Below are 17,764 nucleotides of genomic sequence, written 5' to 3'. Positions count from 1 at the left end.
GGGGAGGGAAAAAAATCATACTCCCATCGCAGGTTGCACTGGCAATTAATGCTTTTCTTGACATCTGGTGTTCCAATGAATGAAAATTAAACACGTGGCTATTCCATGTTTCAGTTAAGGGATGTGATATTCACACATCCCATTTTACTTCTCACACACTCTTCTAATTTTCGATTATCAGATCGGATGAATTAAAGAAGATCAACGGATAGAAATTAACAATAGGTATGTGAGAAGTAATTTAAGATGTGTGAATAGCGCACCCCTTCAGTTAAATTGCATTTTGATAATTTCTGAGATAGTGGGCCCCACAAACTAGAAAAGAGAAACTTCGCTAAACTCCGTCAAACTCCGTCTTCATCTCTGCCGTCTAAAAAGAGGAAAAGCGAATTCAAATCGTCCAGATTGCTGCGATGTGCAAAGGCCTCCTCCATCATCCAGATTGCTGCAACGTGCGATGGCCTCCTCCTCCTCCTCCTCCTCCATCGTTAATTTCTCAGTTCTCTGAAGTTTCTTTGAGTAATTTCTTATTCTTTTATGGGTATTTATGGGTTTTTATTTTTCTTCTTCCGGCTTTGATTTTGATGAAATCAAACAAGGAGTAATGAATGATTTGGCTTGACAAGGCATGCATGGTGGCCTATTTGCACTGATCTGTCTGTAAAATGAGGTTTTTATCTAATTTCATGAAAGGGCCAAAATAACCCAACCAAGGAAAATGACAGTACAACTCAAAGGAACTGTCTGAAACTAATTACAGGTTTGGTATTGCTGTCCTTTAAAAAAAAATTATTTCAGCTGTGCTACGAGAATAAGTTTATTTTTGTTGTTTCACGTTTTCAACTTTTTTTATCTAAAATTATGAAATTAAGCTATTTTTAAATGTTTATCAAATATCTTTTTCAACGCAACTTTTTTTTATATCTATTTTTTATAAAAGCATGTTAGTGGTTGATAACTGCAGTAGATTGGTTTATCTGTATGAGGGCAGGGACGGCCATCAGAACTAAGGACGAGAACAAGTTTGACAGACTTTCTTGTCACTTTGGTATTTTAAGAATGCAATTTAATTGGGAAATGGATTCTCTTCTGAGCGTATGCTCAGGATCCTGCTGAGCAGGACACGAGGACCGTTGGATGAAAATTCAACGGCTACAAATAGGAAGTGAAACACCCAACCCCTTTTATATTTTAAAAAATTGTTTTAAAGCCTTAATTGGTGAGCCCGTGGGACCCACCTTATGATTTTTTTTTGGTTTTTCCCCGGTCTCTCTCCTCTTTCAACTCTCTTTTCTACCTCACTCTCCCGTGTCTCTCTCTCTCGGACCTCATCTCTCTCCCTCGCTGCAACTCTTTTCCCCGATCAACACTCAGCCACGCCATCTGCTGAGAACTCACCATCTAAACCTCGTCCCTTTCCTCTTCCTCTTGCCTCTGCGCAACTCGGCGAAACCAAGAAAATAACCTCCGGCGAGTCCGACGGCTTTCGAGGCCATTTCCGGCCAAACCACGGCGATTTGGCCGGCGTGCAAGGTATCAATCTCTTCGTCTTGTCGAGTACTATAACTTTCCTTTTTGTTTCACTTAATTTCGTTGAGTAGTGATAAAGTTATGGCCGTTTAAAGTAGGGTGGTTTTCCGGCCGAATTTCCGGCCTTCTTCTTTGGCAAACCAGGCCCTTCAGGCCGTTTCTCAAACCCACGGGCCTTAAGCCCGTACTGCATAAGCCCAAAGCCCTAGCCCAATCCTTTTAATTGTTTTTATTTATTTGTTATTGGTTTAGGACCCAAAAGGCCTTCGGGCCATTAGATTTAGGGCCCGCAGCCCATTAGTCCAACCCAAAAACCTTTTGAGGTTTTTATTTATTTCCTGTTTTAGAATTAAGGCCTTGGGCCAATCGGAATGGGCTTTCAGCCCTTTCCCAAACCCTTTTAACTTAAGGGCCTTAAGCACTAAACCCTTTAACCTTAGGATCCTAAACCCAAAAATCCTAGGTTCCTAAAATCCTTTAAAACCCTAAACCCATCCAATCCCAAATCCCCTATTTTTATTTAAACTCTAAACCCTAATCCGGGTTCAAGCCTAAAACCCGTTTGACCTAGTTTGACCGTTGACCCCCGGTCAACGTTGACTTTAGGGTTGACTTTTCGGGTTTTCGTCCGGGACCCTTCTTAGGGTAATTCGACGTTCTGGATCCGTTTCCAATGTCCGTTTTCCCAAATCAATTGCTATTATATAGTTTTATTTATTGGACTCTTTAATGTGCTTAGGGGCAATTATTGTGACGTTTCTGTCTTCGCTAGTGGCGCATCTTTTAGCAACTAAGTACTGTGAGTGGACCCCTTCTAAAATGCATGTTTTATAATAGAAATGCATACATGAAAAACATGATTTAATAGTTATGTTTTATGAAGTACTTTATGAGATGATATGCTTACTGAGGCTACTTTGAATTATTACTATTTTTCCTATAACCCGTGTTCTTATAGAATATCTGATGGATGACGATATGATACTAGAACATGTTTCGAACACCTCTTTATAGTATAGATGATGAATGACTTTATACTATGAAGTTGTTTTTCAATATATATATGTTCAATGGTTTTGTACTTACCTAGTGGTCCTTTCCGCTACGGGACGTAGGGATAGATTCCGGTCCGTCCCGGGCGACGGTTTGGTGTTGGCATAGGGCCTGGAGTGTGTTTCCTCTGGCTATTTAGCACAGGGACGGGGAGCCGGCATGGGGCCTGAAGTGTATTTTCCTCTGACTGTCTGCTCAGAGACGGGGAGCCGGCATGGGGCCTGGGGGTTATCTGACAATTCACTAGTGATTATTATATATACAAGTTATGATTTGAGACACTACACATCATGCTAGGTTTCGGAAAACCTATGTTTATCATTATATATGTGTTTTCATAAAACCTGGGGGTTAGTACGTTGATAACTGTTTTATTATATATATATCAACTTGGTCCACTCATGTTTGTTTTGCGCCCCCTTCAGGACTTAGAATCGAGGCATACAATCCCGGCATCCAGGCACTTCCGCATCGGTATCTTCGAGTTCCCTCGGTGTAGGACCCATTCCTTTGTTAATCTAATTTTATATTATTTCCCTTAGTGTTCTAGTTAGTTATATGCTCTGAACACGTTCCTTAAATGCATATTCATTATTCTTTTATATTTATAAGTCTTAATTACTCCTTGTTTTCAGCAATTGCACTCAATAAATGGCTTTCGTCACCCTTCGGGTATCGGCCAGCACGTGACCATCCCTTTGTCCCTAGGACATCGGGATCGGGGCGTGTCAGGAAGTCCCTTTAAAATTATAATAATTGTAGCCGTTAAATTTTCATCCAACTATCTTCGTGTCCTGCTCAGCAGGATCCTGAACATATGCTAAGAAGAGAATCCATTTCCATTTAATTGAACCAAGGAAGAGCCACGTGTCTAATTTTCATTTATTGGAACACCAGATGTCATATACGACTGGAACTTGGAAAAATTTCTCGTTAGGCAAAAACATGGCGTCTTTAATTATTCTTGGCCGCCTCACGCCTTCTTACCGATAAACCAGAAACCCTACCGCATTCTCCACTGTAATTGCTGGCAATGGAATTCCAACAGTTTTTCCTAGTGGCAGTAAGCACTATAGGGTTCATCTCTCTCTGCAAATCCTTCATCAACTTTCTCAGATGGGTCTGGCTCATGTTCCTCAGACCCCCAAAGAATCTCAAGGAGTACGGCTCGTGGGCTCTCATCACTGGCCCCACTGACGGAATCGGAAAAGCCCTAGCATTCGAAATGGCTTCGAAGGATCTTAACCTAGTTTTGGTTGGTCGAAACCCTTCGAAGCTCGAAGCAACCTCCAACGAAATACACGAAAAGTACGGTGAAAAAATTCACACCAAGAATATTGCCATTGATTTGGCACGGTTTACCGGGCAGGAAATTGCTGATGCGATAGAGGAAGGAATAAAAGGGCTTGATGTGGGCATTTTGGTAAATAATGCTGGGGTGGCTTACCCTTATGCAAGGTTTTTTCATGAGGTTGATTTGGAACTGATGGAGAGCATTGTGAAGGTGAACATGGAGGCTGCCACGTGGATCACTAGGGCAGTGCTTCCAGCTATGCTGAGGAAGAAGAAGGGAGCAATTGTTAACATTGGTTCTGCCTCCTCTGAGACCCTCCCTTCTTACCCTCTATACACTGTTTATGCTGCATCCAAAGCGTGAGTACGATTAATACTGCTCTCTCTTGATTAGCCTTGTCAACTAAACGTAGTTTAATTAGCATGAGTAAATTAGTAACAACACGTTACGATGGGAGTCATGTTGAAAAACTACTCCCTTTCGGGAATGCTCAATTAATCTTAGCATATTGTCAAATTTGTAACTTGTGACATAAATCCTTGTGAGGTTTGGCGTTGGCAGGTACATATCAATGTTCTCAAAATGCATTAGTTTGGAGTACAAGCAGCAAGGAATTGACATTCAGTGCCAGGTTCTCATTTTTCCCATTTTTATGTTTTCTTTTTATCCAGTTCAATGAGAAAAATACTACCTACTTGGGGCACTCTGTTTTTATTTATGTATATTTAAACAAAAAGTATTGAGCAAGGTATTTTGTTATGCAATTTGTAACTTTGATGGGAAATTTAGGGTATGTGTGATAACTATTTAGTTTTTAATTTTCACTTTTTGTGGTTGAGATATGGAGAAAGTGTAGACTGGAAAATTGGAAATAATGGATGAACATTTTATAGGTAAACTTGAGGGGGAAGGGAAATCAATTTATAGGTTTTGTTGTTACCACATGAAAATTTTGTTGAAAAAATCCAAGCTCAATAATTTATTTCATTCGTTTCAAATTTGGGAAAAAACTTGTCATCACTATACGTGATTGTGGTGTTTTTGAAGTCCTGCATATATTATCCAACTGCATACGATTCAATGCAGATTCCTAGTTTGGTGGCAACAAAGATGACAAAGATGAAGCCAACTTCCTTCCTCATTGCATCACCAGAGATGTATAGCAAAGCAAGCATGAGATGCATTGGTTATGAGCATCTGTGCACCCCTTACTTGAGCCATTCTGTGCAGTGGTTCATAACAAATGCACTGCCTGATGTTTTGTTGAATGCGATCATGTTGAAGTATTTTATTGGGATGCGAAAGAGAGGCCAATTGAAGGAGTCGCGAAACAAAGCAATTTAGCAACATAAAATGGAAGGGAAACTTCGGTAGGCTGCCCTCCTACACCGGCTGAGTGAGACCAAAATAAATAGCTTCCCAGCACAAATGTTCCTCTAAAAAGTGAGAGGTGCGTCAAGGATGGTGTGATCACGGTGCACCTACACAAGTGAGAGCTCCGTTAGGATGGCATGATCTCCGGAAACTAAGAGGAAAAGTCTCTTGTTAGTTGCAATTGATGCCTTATTGAGTTAATCTTTAACTAGTGATTTATGATATAACCATATAGCATTACTTTTTATTTGGGTGAATAAATTTACGGTAAGCTCATTTCGGGCAATGACCCTAGTTTGATGGGCGAAATTTTCTTTGGACAGTGTTTAGAAACTATACTATTATGGCCATTTTCGAGTGTGAAAAAAGTTTATCACGTAAATTATCCCAATAAATGGTTTTTTTTTTTTTTGTCAAACGATAAATTTTGTTAGATTAGATATTATATTAGTTACCGACATAGTTTGAACCCACGTCGTCATGTAAGGGCTCAACACATTTTCACTACTGTGATAAAGGATCACTTGCAATTGGAGTAGGGTGGTTGAACTTAAAACAAATAAGTCTTCTCTCATAAAAAATTTTGATGGTTTTTGGTTGTGTTTTGTGGTGTGTCACACTCACATCCCTATCGGTATTTGGAAATACATGATGACGAGCTAATATATAGCTAACCCTCTATTTGCAGACAGTGGCCAAAAATTGTGCCGTTGGGTTTACCACTTGACTTTAATCAGTCCCCTTTACTTCTCAAGCAGGGTAAAAGATTGGGCCATTCTATACCCTTATTTAATATAATTTTATTACCAATATAATGAAAGGAAAATTAATGAAAAAAGTTTGAAAATTTTGAGTTTTAACGATAAGGACAAAATAAAGGGTAAAATGAATAATATCAGGATTGACTTTTTAGTACAAAAATGTAATTTTTCGTTAAAATGAACAATACCGGGAGCTTTTCATTAAAGTTCCCTATAATGAATGAAATCCATGAAGATTGCAAAATATTTGAGATTCAAAAAGTTGTATTCAAATTCCAAGAGGGCATGTAACTCGAGTAGTTCAGAGTGTCTGTTTCTGCACTCGAGGTTTTGTGTTCAATTTCGTTCCTCTAATATTACTTGTATGAAAAATAAAAAAATAAAAAAAACTTGTTGGACAAATTGTGATTTCATGTTAGTAGATGATAATTAAATAATGCCTAAGTTTTTAGTTTACCCTTTAGAACTGTCCCCCAACTGCTATAGCTGCAACATTGGAAGAAAGCTCTATAGGTTGGTGTACAATCAAAATTTTAACAAATAAGGTCCATCCTACGATTCAATCAAGAAAGCACCCTCTAAGATTGCCTTTTTAAAAAGATAATGACATTTTGGTAAATCACATTCAATGTTTACTTTTAAATGTCACTTAATACTATGATTTAGTGATATATCTCTTCACTTTAAAAGAGAAGTCTTAGGTCTGATTTTTGCCAAAATCGAATCGAATTAATTATAGGGAACTTTAACGAAAAGCATCCGGTACTGTTCACTTTAACGAAAAACCACATTTTTACACTAAAAAGTCAATCATGGTACTATTCACTTTACCCTTTATTTTGTCCTTATCATTAAAACTCAAAGTTTTCAAACCCTTTTCATTAGTTTTCCTTTAATTATATGCATGACCCAACATATGATGCAATTCTTAGAGCAAGTCCACCGGTGTATTTGGCCCGATGGACAAGCGACAAAAATGAGGCAATAGCCCAGCAATCAACTTCAGCCCATGCGAGCAATAGGGCTCGGGGGAGGCCCGGTGGACAGGCCAGGTGATGAATGGTTGATGTCAGGGTGACGTCAGCCACAATATAAAATTAATAAAAATGTAAAAAAATTAATTAAAAATCTGAAGAAAAAAAAAATTGATTTAATTTTTCTATAAATATGTTATCATATCTTCCAACTTACACCGTAATTTTATATTTTCTCAAATACTTTGGGTTGTAATTTCTTATTTAATGACACGTGGTACAACAAGACCGATTAAAAATTATATCCAAAATTACAAATAAAATTATTTTCTATTATTTTATAAAATAAAAAATGCTAATATTTTATTGCCTATTGCCAAGGCTATTCAGTATAGGAATGTAAATGCAAAAGACAGTTATTGTTCATTGGAGGCTATTTAATAATGACTTGCCCTAAGTGGTCATTGCAACAATGGAGTTGCTCATAGATAGTATCGCCTGTAACAAGTCGGCCTTGGCTTGAAGTCAAACCACCACCAAACTATGAGTAAGATGTATTTTGTTCACTTAGCCAAAGAAAAGGAATAAAACAAACATTCAAGAGAAAGGAGAATGAAATTTGGGTTTTTAAAACAAATTTGACCCTCAAAATAAAGAGTTAATTAGAAGTTTGTAGCTTAAGTTAGATCGATTTTTTCTTTCCCATGATGCTTATATGTAAAAAATGAGTTAACATGACTTGTTTCAGCGTTGAATGTTGACTGACATAGATGACGTTCCTTCTTTTCGTGACATTCAAATTTAGTTTTTACCTCGTTTGAACTTTATACCTCATTATAGTTATAGATGACCAAAATGATCGCTAACTTTATTAAATTTTTTGCATAAATAAACATCAAATGATGATTGAAAAAAATTAACCATATTGTTCGCCAAAATTGCAAACACCCAATTATTAAGATGATTGTAACCACCTTGTTGCTTGCCAAAAATCATTTCTTCAAATAGGAAAATATTGGTGTATTCAATTGAGAATTTGAGATATTTTAATGAATTTGTAAATTCATGGATTTTTATAGAGTTTAATTGATTTGTAGAAAATTCATATAAGATTTGAGTTTTTATTACAAATGGTTCTTGAAATTCTCTCAAAATCTCATAGGGAGAGGTGAGATTTATAGATGCTTAAAATACATTATGAAATCTCTCCAATTCTCTTTAATTCCCCAACTTTCTCAAATTCTTTAAAACCAATTTCTAATTGAATACACCTAGAATGTTATAAACTTCTTTAAAATCTTAATTGAATACGCTCGAATTTCAAAAAAATTTAATAAACAATCTTAAAATTATAATTGAATACACTTTAAATTCATTAAAACAATTAAAATCCCTTTAAATTTCAATTGAATACACCTCTCTAAACAATTAATAAACCAAACTCAGGAAATTTCTTTCACTTGGACAAACACTCAATAAAATGTAGTTGTCGTTTATGGTACCCCCCGGAAACAGAGGTAGTTAATTGGGGTGGTTTTCCGCTCATCTACTTCATCCAACATTTCCTCTCTACCAGTTTCAGACGCTTCCATAAATTTAGTCCCACCGTTCACTCCCTGCTAACCCCTTCTTCCTCACGCCACTCCCTCCTCTCTCCCCACTCTAATTCCAAAAACCCAAATCTCAGAATTCAAGAATTCAGATCCAAAGCAAGAAACAGACATGGGTTCCTGCTTACTCGAGCATCTCAAGGCTCAGCCTTTCTGGGTTCTTGTGCTCTTCACTCTCGGCTCTTTCTCTCTCCTCAAACTCTCTCTCTCTTTCCTCCAATGGGTCTACGTCAATTTCCTTAGACCTGCCAAGAATCTCAAAAAGTACGGATCTTGGGCACTCGTCACCGGACCCACCGATGGCATTGGCAAGGCCTTCGCCTTCCAACTGGCTCGGAAGGGGCTCAATCTGATCTTGGTAGGTCGGAATCCGGACAAACTCAAGGACGTCTCGGACGCTGTCCTGGCCAAGTACGGCAAAACCCAGATCAAGACCGTCGTGGTCGACTTCACCGGCGACCTCGACGACGGCGTCAGGCGCATTCGGGAGACGATTGAAGGGTTGGATGTGGGACTTTTGATTAACAACGTCGGGATTTCGTACCCGTATGCTCGGTTCTTTCATGAGGTGGATTCGGAGCTGCTGAGGAACTTGATTAAGGTTAATGTCGAAGGTACTACGAAGGTTACTCAGGCTGTTTTGCCGGGGATGGTGCAGAGGAAGAGAGGTGCTATTGTGAACATTGGTTCGGGTGCTGCGATTGTGATCCCCTCGGATCCTCTGTATGCTGTTTATGCAGCTACAAAAGCGTGAGTATATTGCACCTACTATTTCACTTCTTGTTTTTATTTTATTTTTATACAAGCAATAGTGGAGGAGGGGGAATCGAATTCGGAGTTCGAGTTCGGGTTTAGAATGCTCTTGACTAATTGAGCTACGAGCCCCTGAGTGCGTAATTTTTTGTGTATTCTTTTATCTGGGATCCATTTGTGCTTATTGTTGTAATTGTTTTTCAGGTATATTGATCAGTTCTCTAGGTGCCTGTACGTTGAATACAAGAAAAGTGGGATTGACGTGCAGTGCCAGGTACTGTTTCTGTGATTTTTTTGTTTACTTATCGTTATAGCTAGCTCAGTTGGTTTGGTTTTCGCGTTTTGCGGGTAATTGATCAACGATTTGTTTGGCAAATAGAAAATATTCATTTGATCCATAACTTTGATATTAAGTATATTGTAAGTAATTGAAGCCAACTCTCAAATCATTAGAAGTAAACCTATAGAAAGGTGGTGCGTTGTGTATATCTTTATGCAGTGAAACAAAAAGTGGCTCTGGCTTTACAATTACTTTGAAATTATCAGAATCTTTCCCCCTGCTGCATATACCATAGTAGTTATATGTTGGCGTTTAAGTAGCTTCGGATCGTTTTTCTGGTTTCCTTTTTAGAGTCCATGAGTACATCACAATGGTCGTCATGTATTACCTGATTGTATCACAGGTTGATGTATATGGGAACTGTAAAAACTACCGTTGAGATGTGATCGGCAATGAAACTGATGTCAACACAAATTAAAATTGGACTAATTGGTGCAGATTTGAATGGAAACTGAAGATCTCTGAATGTGAAAGGCAGTCAGTGAGGATGTCAGTAGCGATAGTTGAAATGAGTCTTAAGAGTCTTGTGCATCATGCTTCCTGCCTTTCTAATTTTGAAGGCTACCCTGTCCGGCTTCTGATTTTAAGCGTAAACTTTGAGGTTGAGTGATATGTTGCATTAGGAAATGGCAATTAAACGTGTCCTAGACTACATTCAAAATTATTAAATGGTATCTAATACATGGAGGGTGAGAGCACTGAGAAGAACCCTTATATCCTGACTCTTCGTATGCATATTGCCATAGTTTGGCAACTTATCTGTTGAGCATTGGATGCTTGCCACTAGGGAGTAGGGATGATTGTTAGTATCGACTTTGCTTCGAGTTGTTTCCATTATAAACTAAGGAGTTTCTCTTTGCAGGTTCCATTGTACGTGGCAACAAAGATGGCATCTATCAGGAGGTCTTCCTTCTTTGTACCATCAACTGACGGTTATGCCCGGGCAGCTCTGCGCTGGATAGGCTATGAGCCTCGTTGCACTCCTTACTGGCCGCACACACTTCTTTGGGGTTTGGCATGCTCATTGCCGGAGTCTGTTGTTGACGCATGGCGTCTGCGATTTTGCCTGAGGATTCGGAAGAGAGGACAGCAGAAAGATTCTTCCCTGAAGCAGGCATAGATGACCGAACGCTACTGTTACGTTATTCAGATGCGTTGTTGGGTAGGTCATGCCAGTTTGGTTTAGCGGATTAGGACTTCGGAAATCTGATTGTATGCTTGGACTTCATTTTCTGTTGTATGTTTTGAAATTCCATGGTCGTTGTTGATTGGTGATCACTGTTTTCTTTCTTGTTAATGCCTTGAACTGCTCTCTAGTGAAATAGCCACATTGTTTGAAGATCTATTACTTCAAGGGAAATTTAACGAAAGGCTCTCAGTACGGTTCACTTTAAAGAAAAATCATATTTTTACTCCAAAAGTCAATTCTGGTACCATTCACTTACAACACCTTTTTGTCATTTTTGTTAACATTCAAAGTTTTCAATCTCTTTTCATTAGTTTTCCTTTAATTCAATTAGACTGACAAGAACAAACTAATTGAAGCACCTTGCTTACGGGCGCAACTTGGATAGGAATATCCGATTCTAATCTCTTTGTTTGTACGAGGCTAGGTTGCGATATGGGTTTTCCTTATAATTCTCCATTTTATTCTCATAAAAAAAATTGTCGCTTGGTGCTATTGTTTGACTGGTATTCCTTATCACTTATACATGGGAATATGAATCGAAACATCTCTCGATTGGGTCTCAACTTGGAATTATTACCTCACACCCATTCTATATTTTCTCCCTAGTTGATTATAGGCATAATTCAAATAATCAATGCAGCTTCATATCCAGTTGTGCCCGGTTTCGGTGTAGTAGTTATATCTCGATTCATCCTTATTTTTTTTCTAGGGGTTTTATAATTGGACATTGAACCCATTTCATACGCTATACTAGCTTATGCTTAAAACAAATTGAAGGGATAAAAAGAAAATACAAACATGTGTCACGTTTGACGATATATAGTAGTGAGAGATTATGGGACGAAAGGTCATCATTCTCTTTGATTTGCACAACCAAAAAATTATTCAAAGGATGTACAAGAAGATCAAAAAATACGAGATTGTATAAAAAATCATGTGCAAAATAATATGAAAAATATAACGCAGAGGGAATTGCATGTATAGAGATAAAAAAAGAATCGATAATACAAATTCTTCGTTTCTTGGTCCGTTGTTGTAATAAAACAAATTAAGTAGAGAAATAAAAAATCAAGCCCATAAGTGAGCGGAAAGTGTCATTGGGCCTGAAGCACATTATCTCAGGCCCGTAAACATTTACCCGCCCTTCACATACGCCTTGAGCGCAGTACGCACCTTCCGGTTAATATACAGAGACCGACTGTTGCCGCCATTGAAATACCTCCGAAGAAAAATTGGTATGTGGGTTTCCTGTGTTTTTATTTTTAAGTCATAGGAAGTTACCAGGTCGATCAATGAGGAAGGAAAACTTGACTTTGGTCTCCCATACGGCGGAGGCCACGGTGTTCGTCGACACCAGCCTCGGCACCCACATCGCCGTCACCATCGACCCCAACGACACCGTTTCTGCACTCAAACGTAATATTATCCCATCCCTTCTCTTTTAGTATTCAGTCTGATACTGTTTTTTACCTCCCATTCAAAAATTTTAATCGCTTTTATTGTTTTTCTGGGTAAAGAATGCTGCTTTGAATAATTATTACCAAATTGGAAATTTTGGGTGTTAATATTTATGAATTTACAATTTGTTCAGCTCCAAATACCCAATTAAATGCATTGTTTTCGGCCTTTGAAGAGTCTTAGAAATCACAAGGCGGCTTGTAGCTCGAGTGATTAAGAGCGCTTATCTTGCAAACAAGGTCATGAGTTCAAATCCCCTATCCCGTAATAATGATGCTTGTACAAAAGAAAAAACTGATCTTATAAAGCTATAGGAAGATGCTTTATATCACAACTTTTCGTATGATTGTCATTAATGTGATTCACTTTACATCTACATTGTTCCATTAGTTATCATCCTTCCACTTTTTTTACCATGAATACTTGAAATTTGCGTTTTTATGTACTGTGAATGATTGTGTGAATGCCTTCAATGTGCAGGGAAAATAGAACATGAACATCTATTGTGCTTTACTAGGGCGGGAAAAATCGAAGTTGAAACTCTAAAGGTTTGTTTTTTTCTTAATGAACTGTTAATTTACTTTTGCTGAAATATAGCCTTGGTATTGAGGATGATTTGTATGCCTGGTAGGTAAAACGCAAAGGATTCTTTTATCACCTATCAGATTCCATGGTTGTTAGAAATGCTTTCAGGGTCAACAATAACTGGTTTGTTTCTGCCGATGCTAAAGATGTTCTGGGGAAAAGATTGTCCAATTTTAATGATTCAATGCCATTGCTACTTGAGGGGAACAAGCGTGCAGAAGAGAAAGTTAATATTGCTGACCAGGCTGGGTCAGTTGACTCTGCTAGAGAAACTTCAAAACAATTGGAGATAGGGTTCAAGAGTTCTGGTATTGGTCATTGTGCAACTTCATTTGATGAGACGGCCAATCGGCTGGAACCTGAAATACAGGAGGACCACAGCGTACGTAGCGAGGGGTACAGAGTTCCCAAAACACAAGATTGCAGGGCAGATGGCTCGAGGAAAGAAATTGATGTCCAATGCGATGTCTCTTCGGAAAAAGCTTTGCCTGCTGAAAAGAAAAGACAACGCAAGACTAAGCAGAGAAATGAAAAACCAGTGCAGTTAAAAGAAGACAGTGCTTCAGTTCTTGGATTTGGTAAAGAACAGTCGCAGCCAGATAATATACCACCTGAAAATTCATTAGGCAATCAGAGTAGAGATGTTCTATGTGACGTGACTTTTGGAAAGAAAACTACTACCAGTAAAGATGTTTCACAGGATATGGCAGCTGGAAACAAAAACACTACAGAAGAACCTTGCGGGAGTTCAGCTTCTAGTATGGATAACAGGTCACATTCTGGAATTCATATGACAAATGATCCATACAAGGGCACTGAAGTTCTTGGAAAACACATCGGGAGCAGGGAGAATACATCTAAGCATGGCAGTTTTGTGGTCTCCAATATAGCAGTGGAAGATGCTTCACAATCTCAGCCTGCTGCAAAGAAAAAGCGGAGGTTTGAAAACATATCTGGTCTTGAGGATTCACTGAAAGAAAATGATAAAGTGACTTCCAAGCCAGAGATTGCATCTGAATTCTCTTTAAGGGACACACAGAAAAATGCAAGTGCTATCTTATATGGTTCAACTGCCGAATCTTCAGAGAAGAAGAAGAAAAAGAGAAAAATTTCACCAAATTCTCTTCATGAAGTAGTTGCTGCAGCTCCTTCCGGAAGAGATGTTTTACAAGAGAGATCTGCTGTTGCTGCTTCAGGAAGTAATGATAAAAATTCAGGTGTAGAAGACAATGCTGCTTCTATTAATGAACAAGGTATACAAGCTTTAATGCCACCTAAACTCAATGGAATCTCTCAGAAGGGAAATCACTGTGCTCATGTCCAAGAGTTGCGGGAAAATTCTGGATTACCCTCATCACTGGGTAAGTTTCGTTTGCTCTATTGATATGTGATCAGTTATAGATTTTTTTTATTCCCTTGAATCCTTTCTAACTTAGATTTTCAAGAATTTAACTAATCTAGATGGAAAAGGGGTCTTTTGTCTAAGATTACTGCTCTTTCTTTTATAGATGTTAATAATACTGCCAATGTGGAAAACAAAAGTGGTGAGGCTGAAGAAGGATTGGACAACCGTCCTTCCTCTGTTTTCAAAGTTCCCAGTGAAGGTGTAATTGATTGCGTAGAAAGAGTTGGAGAGGAGAGAGAATCATTACAGAGAAAGGATTCTGAATTGGTGACGTCTGAAAAGACACAGTTGCCTGGTCAGGATAAGAGAGATAGGAATGATACAAAAGTAATTGTGAAATATGAATGGTTGGATGCAAATGGAATGGTCACCCCTAATAACACTAGTAAGAAGAAAAAGAAGACCAGAAAAACCAAGGGATCCATAGGAGAAACTTCGGTTGAATCAGGTGCAGGACACATTAAAGGTTCTGAGAATGGAATTTCGTTGGATGAACCTCGTGAAGCTGTACATGGTGAACATGCTAGTGATAAAGCTAAGGAGGAGGCAAGTAATGTTTCTAAGAAAAATGGGATAGATGTATTAGAAAAAGAAACGGATAGTTCTCATATCGTTGCGAAAACTGGTAACCTTGATCTCAGTGAGGTGGGGAACCTGGAGCAAAATGGCAAACCTCAAGAAAATGCAGAAGGTATGGAGCAGAACATCAAAAAGAAATCTAAGAGGAAAAAGAGTACCATGACAAAAGAAATCCCGAATTTGAAAGCTGAAGCGCAAAAAGTTGGTCACCAGGTTCCAACACCGACAACTGATATGTTGGACAAAACAAGTCCCATTGAACAATCAAATGGGAAAGCTGTGGAATCTGATAAGGGCTATGGCATGGAAACTGATTCGGTCCCTGCTCGGTCAAAATCCAAGCGTATTGACCCTACTAAAGCTCCTTCTCATGCACTAGAACACACTAGCATAAGTTTTGGGAACCCTCCTGAAAATGGATGCTTTAATGAGGCTGATAAGAACATGGAAGTTTCTTGTGAAGGCAATAAGGACAACTTTGACAACCATCAGGTGCCTGGCCTAGGCCAGCATGAAGTTGCCACCTCTAAAGAAGTGCACGCCGAGGTAACTAGAACAAACAGAGCAGATGATAAACCAAAAAAGAAGCCAAGAAAGCTTGATGTACAAAGTGGTCCCTCGCCTGATCTGCAAAGTTCGCTCAAGTCTAAGAAGAACCAAGGGATCGATGGAAGGTCTGAAGCTGGCAACTCTAACTCCATACAGCCGCAAGGATCATCATCCAAGGGTGACGATGGAAAAAGGTTTTCGAAGAAAGTTCCTAAAACTGGGACCAAAGCCCCAACACCGGATAAGTCTGATAAGATGAATTCCATTTCTAAAGCAGCCCGAACTCACAGTGGTGCTGACGTTTCTGGTATTGATAGTACTCGTATAGGGAAAAAGAATGATTCTTCAGCTGTACTGAATTCTAAATTGGAAAAAGCAAACAATAAACCTCTCCAAAATAAAATGGATAACAAGTCTCAATCAGGTGTGAACCGAAATCGTGTGGCCAGTGGAAAACCTTATGGTATCGATTATGGGGAAGTTGTAAACAGCCCAGAAAGGAGGAAGATCTTAGCTACACCAAGGAAAATTTTCAAGGACGATGACAGTAGTGGGAGTTCTGAAGATGAAGGTAAAGATGAACTTTCAAAGGCCAGCACCCAAACTCCATCAGATTATTCGTCGTCTGGCTACTCAGATGGGGAAAGCAATGCAGATATGAGCACACCAAGAAGCGGTAAGTTGAAAAAGAATTCATGTCTTGAATATTTATACCCACAGCAGTTTTCATGATTTCATTATCCGATACATTGCATTTTCCACAGGAAAGGCTGGTGAGAGAAGCGTCATAAAATCCTGGTACGTTTGTTAGCAGCCATGCCTCTTTAACAACTTTGTACCTTTCATCTAATTCGCTTGGTCTGTCGCTCGTAAGAAGATTTGTTTTTTTTTTTCTCCCTAAGAAAAAACCGGAATTGTAATGGGGATCAATCTGTCGCTAAGAACCACGGAGCATTGTTACTTTTATATTGAAATCTTCCTTCTCATCAATATCTGAGGCCTTTCATGTATTGTTTCATCGTGGAGCAGCACTTCCGGCATAAAGGACATGAATTGGGATGAATTGGCCAAAAGTTCTAGCACATTCAAGAAGGCAAAACTTACAGCGTCTCAGTCACAACTGGAGGAGGACAGCGAACCCATTGAACCCGTACCCGACAGTCAGCCTGTATCATAGTCATTGAACCGTCGCCAATGTTTTCGCATTCTCTCCGAGGCCTTGAGATTATGTTGTTTTCTGTTTTTACGTTTAGTTTGTCTCCCCTCCTTTGGAACCCTTTCAGCTGCATCGTATCCGTGCGGCAGTTTTGTCATGAATCAAAAGGGTCTTAGTGCGTGTAGAATCTGTAGATTGCTTCCTTTTTCGCCCCCTTTTGTTCCCGCCATGTAGTAAGCTTGTTTGACTGTATAATTAAGGCAGGTTTATGGATTATTTAAGGTTGCAATTAAAGTGGATTTTGTAGGACGATTTTGTCGCGGAAAGAAGTAACATATTTTCAGTTTGCTAAGCGGATTAGCAGGCTAATAGAAGCTGTTAATCTCCTATCTTTACGTTAATTTTTACTTTATGTTATGCAGCTAGTCAACAAAATCATGCATTGGGGCCACTGCAAATGCATTGTTTTAGTCGTTATGGAAATCATCGTCTAAAGTATAAATTTCGAATTAACCAAGTATTTTATTAACTTTTTAGGCTTAAAAATTCCAAATATTCCAAGCATGACGTAATCAGTATCTCTCACCATTCACATACCCACATTGGACAACTAATTTGATGTTTTGGTGTTTATTTTCAGCAATTAGGTCATACATATAAATCAAAGACAAATAAAAGGATAAAAATAAATAAAGTATGCAAAGAGAAAGAGAAGGGCGATAATAGTCTCAAAAATATATATATAAAAAGAATTACCGTCAAAATTATTATGTTCACATTCTAACTTTGGATTTGACTACTATATTTACATGTATTCACATTCTCAATTTTGGATTTGGCTACCATACTTACATGTATTGAATATACAATCACCATCTTAATTGTCAAATGGTAATTGTATTAATTACATATATTCACATATTTGACCATTAGATGGTGATTATAAAAAATACATGTAGTCAATCCCCTCAATTTGTCATCATTGATAAAACAAAATGACAACAAACTTAGAACGTGAATAATAGAAATGCTAAGGAGACTCTCTCAAAAGTCGGATTCTTCATCAACTCTCTATCACATCCCATTCTTCATCAACTCTCTATCACATCCCAGACTCACCGTAGCAAGATATTGTCCGCTTTGGGCCACGCCCT

At 38.5% G+C, this 17,764-nt stretch overlaps 3 protein-coding genes across 5 annotated transcripts; all 3 read left to right on the top strand.

The window, feature by feature from the left end:
- The first annotated feature begins 1,307 nt into the window (after positions 1-1,307).
- On the top strand, positions 1,308-5,560 carry LOC103403099 (very-long-chain 3-oxoacyl-CoA reductase 1-like). The gene is made up of 5 exons (XM_070815072.1): positions 1,308-1,533; positions 3,009-3,078; positions 3,481-4,236; positions 4,439-4,508; positions 4,964-5,560. The coding sequence occupies exons 3-5, from the start codon at positions 3,617-3,619 to the stop codon at positions 5,219-5,221; spliced, it is 948 nt and encodes a 315-aa protein (XP_070671173.1). The 5' UTR covers positions 1,308-1,533; positions 3,009-3,078; positions 3,481-3,616; the 3' UTR covers positions 5,222-5,560.
- A 2,841-nt stretch (positions 5,561-8,401) lies between these two features.
- LOC103403098 (very-long-chain 3-oxoacyl-CoA reductase 1-like) lies at positions 8,402-11,059 on the top strand. The gene is made up of 3 exons (XM_008341922.4): positions 8,402-9,346; positions 9,554-9,623; positions 10,552-11,059. Exons 1-3 carry the CDS (start codon positions 8,709-8,711, stop codon positions 10,807-10,809), a joined length of 966 nt encoding a protein of 321 aa, XP_008340144.1. The 5' UTR covers positions 8,402-8,708; the 3' UTR covers positions 10,810-11,059.
- A 981-nt stretch (positions 11,060-12,040) lies between these two features.
- LOC103403097 (uncharacterized) lies at positions 12,041-16,919 on the top strand. 3 transcript variants are annotated; one of them, XM_029095880.2, is made up of 6 exons: positions 12,041-12,294; positions 12,470-12,884; positions 13,068-14,282; positions 14,430-16,130; positions 16,219-16,252; positions 16,484-16,919. In XM_029095880.2, the coding sequence occupies exons 3-6, from the start codon at positions 13,106-13,108 to the stop codon at positions 16,629-16,631; spliced, it is 3,060 nt and encodes a 1,019-aa protein (XP_028951713.2). In that variant the 5' UTR covers positions 12,041-12,294; positions 12,470-12,884; positions 13,068-13,105; the 3' UTR covers positions 16,632-16,919. The 3 variants fall into 3 exon arrangements, with proteins under 3 accessions (XP_028951713.2, XP_070671172.1, XP_008340143.3); XM_070815071.1 differs by having other exon boundaries at positions 12,055-12,294; positions 12,968-14,282; XM_008341921.4 differs by having other exon boundaries at positions 12,058-12,294; positions 12,817-12,884; positions 12,968-14,282.
- The last annotated feature ends 845 nt before the right edge of the window (positions 16,920-17,764 follow it).

This window comes from Malus domestica, chromosome 16, assembly GCF_042453785.1.
Source record: "Malus domestica chromosome 16, GDT2T_hap1".
Lineage (NCBI taxonomy): Eukaryota > Viridiplantae > Streptophyta > Magnoliopsida > Rosales > Rosaceae > Malus > Malus domestica.
This window is presented reverse-complemented; position numbering and strand designations above follow the sequence as displayed.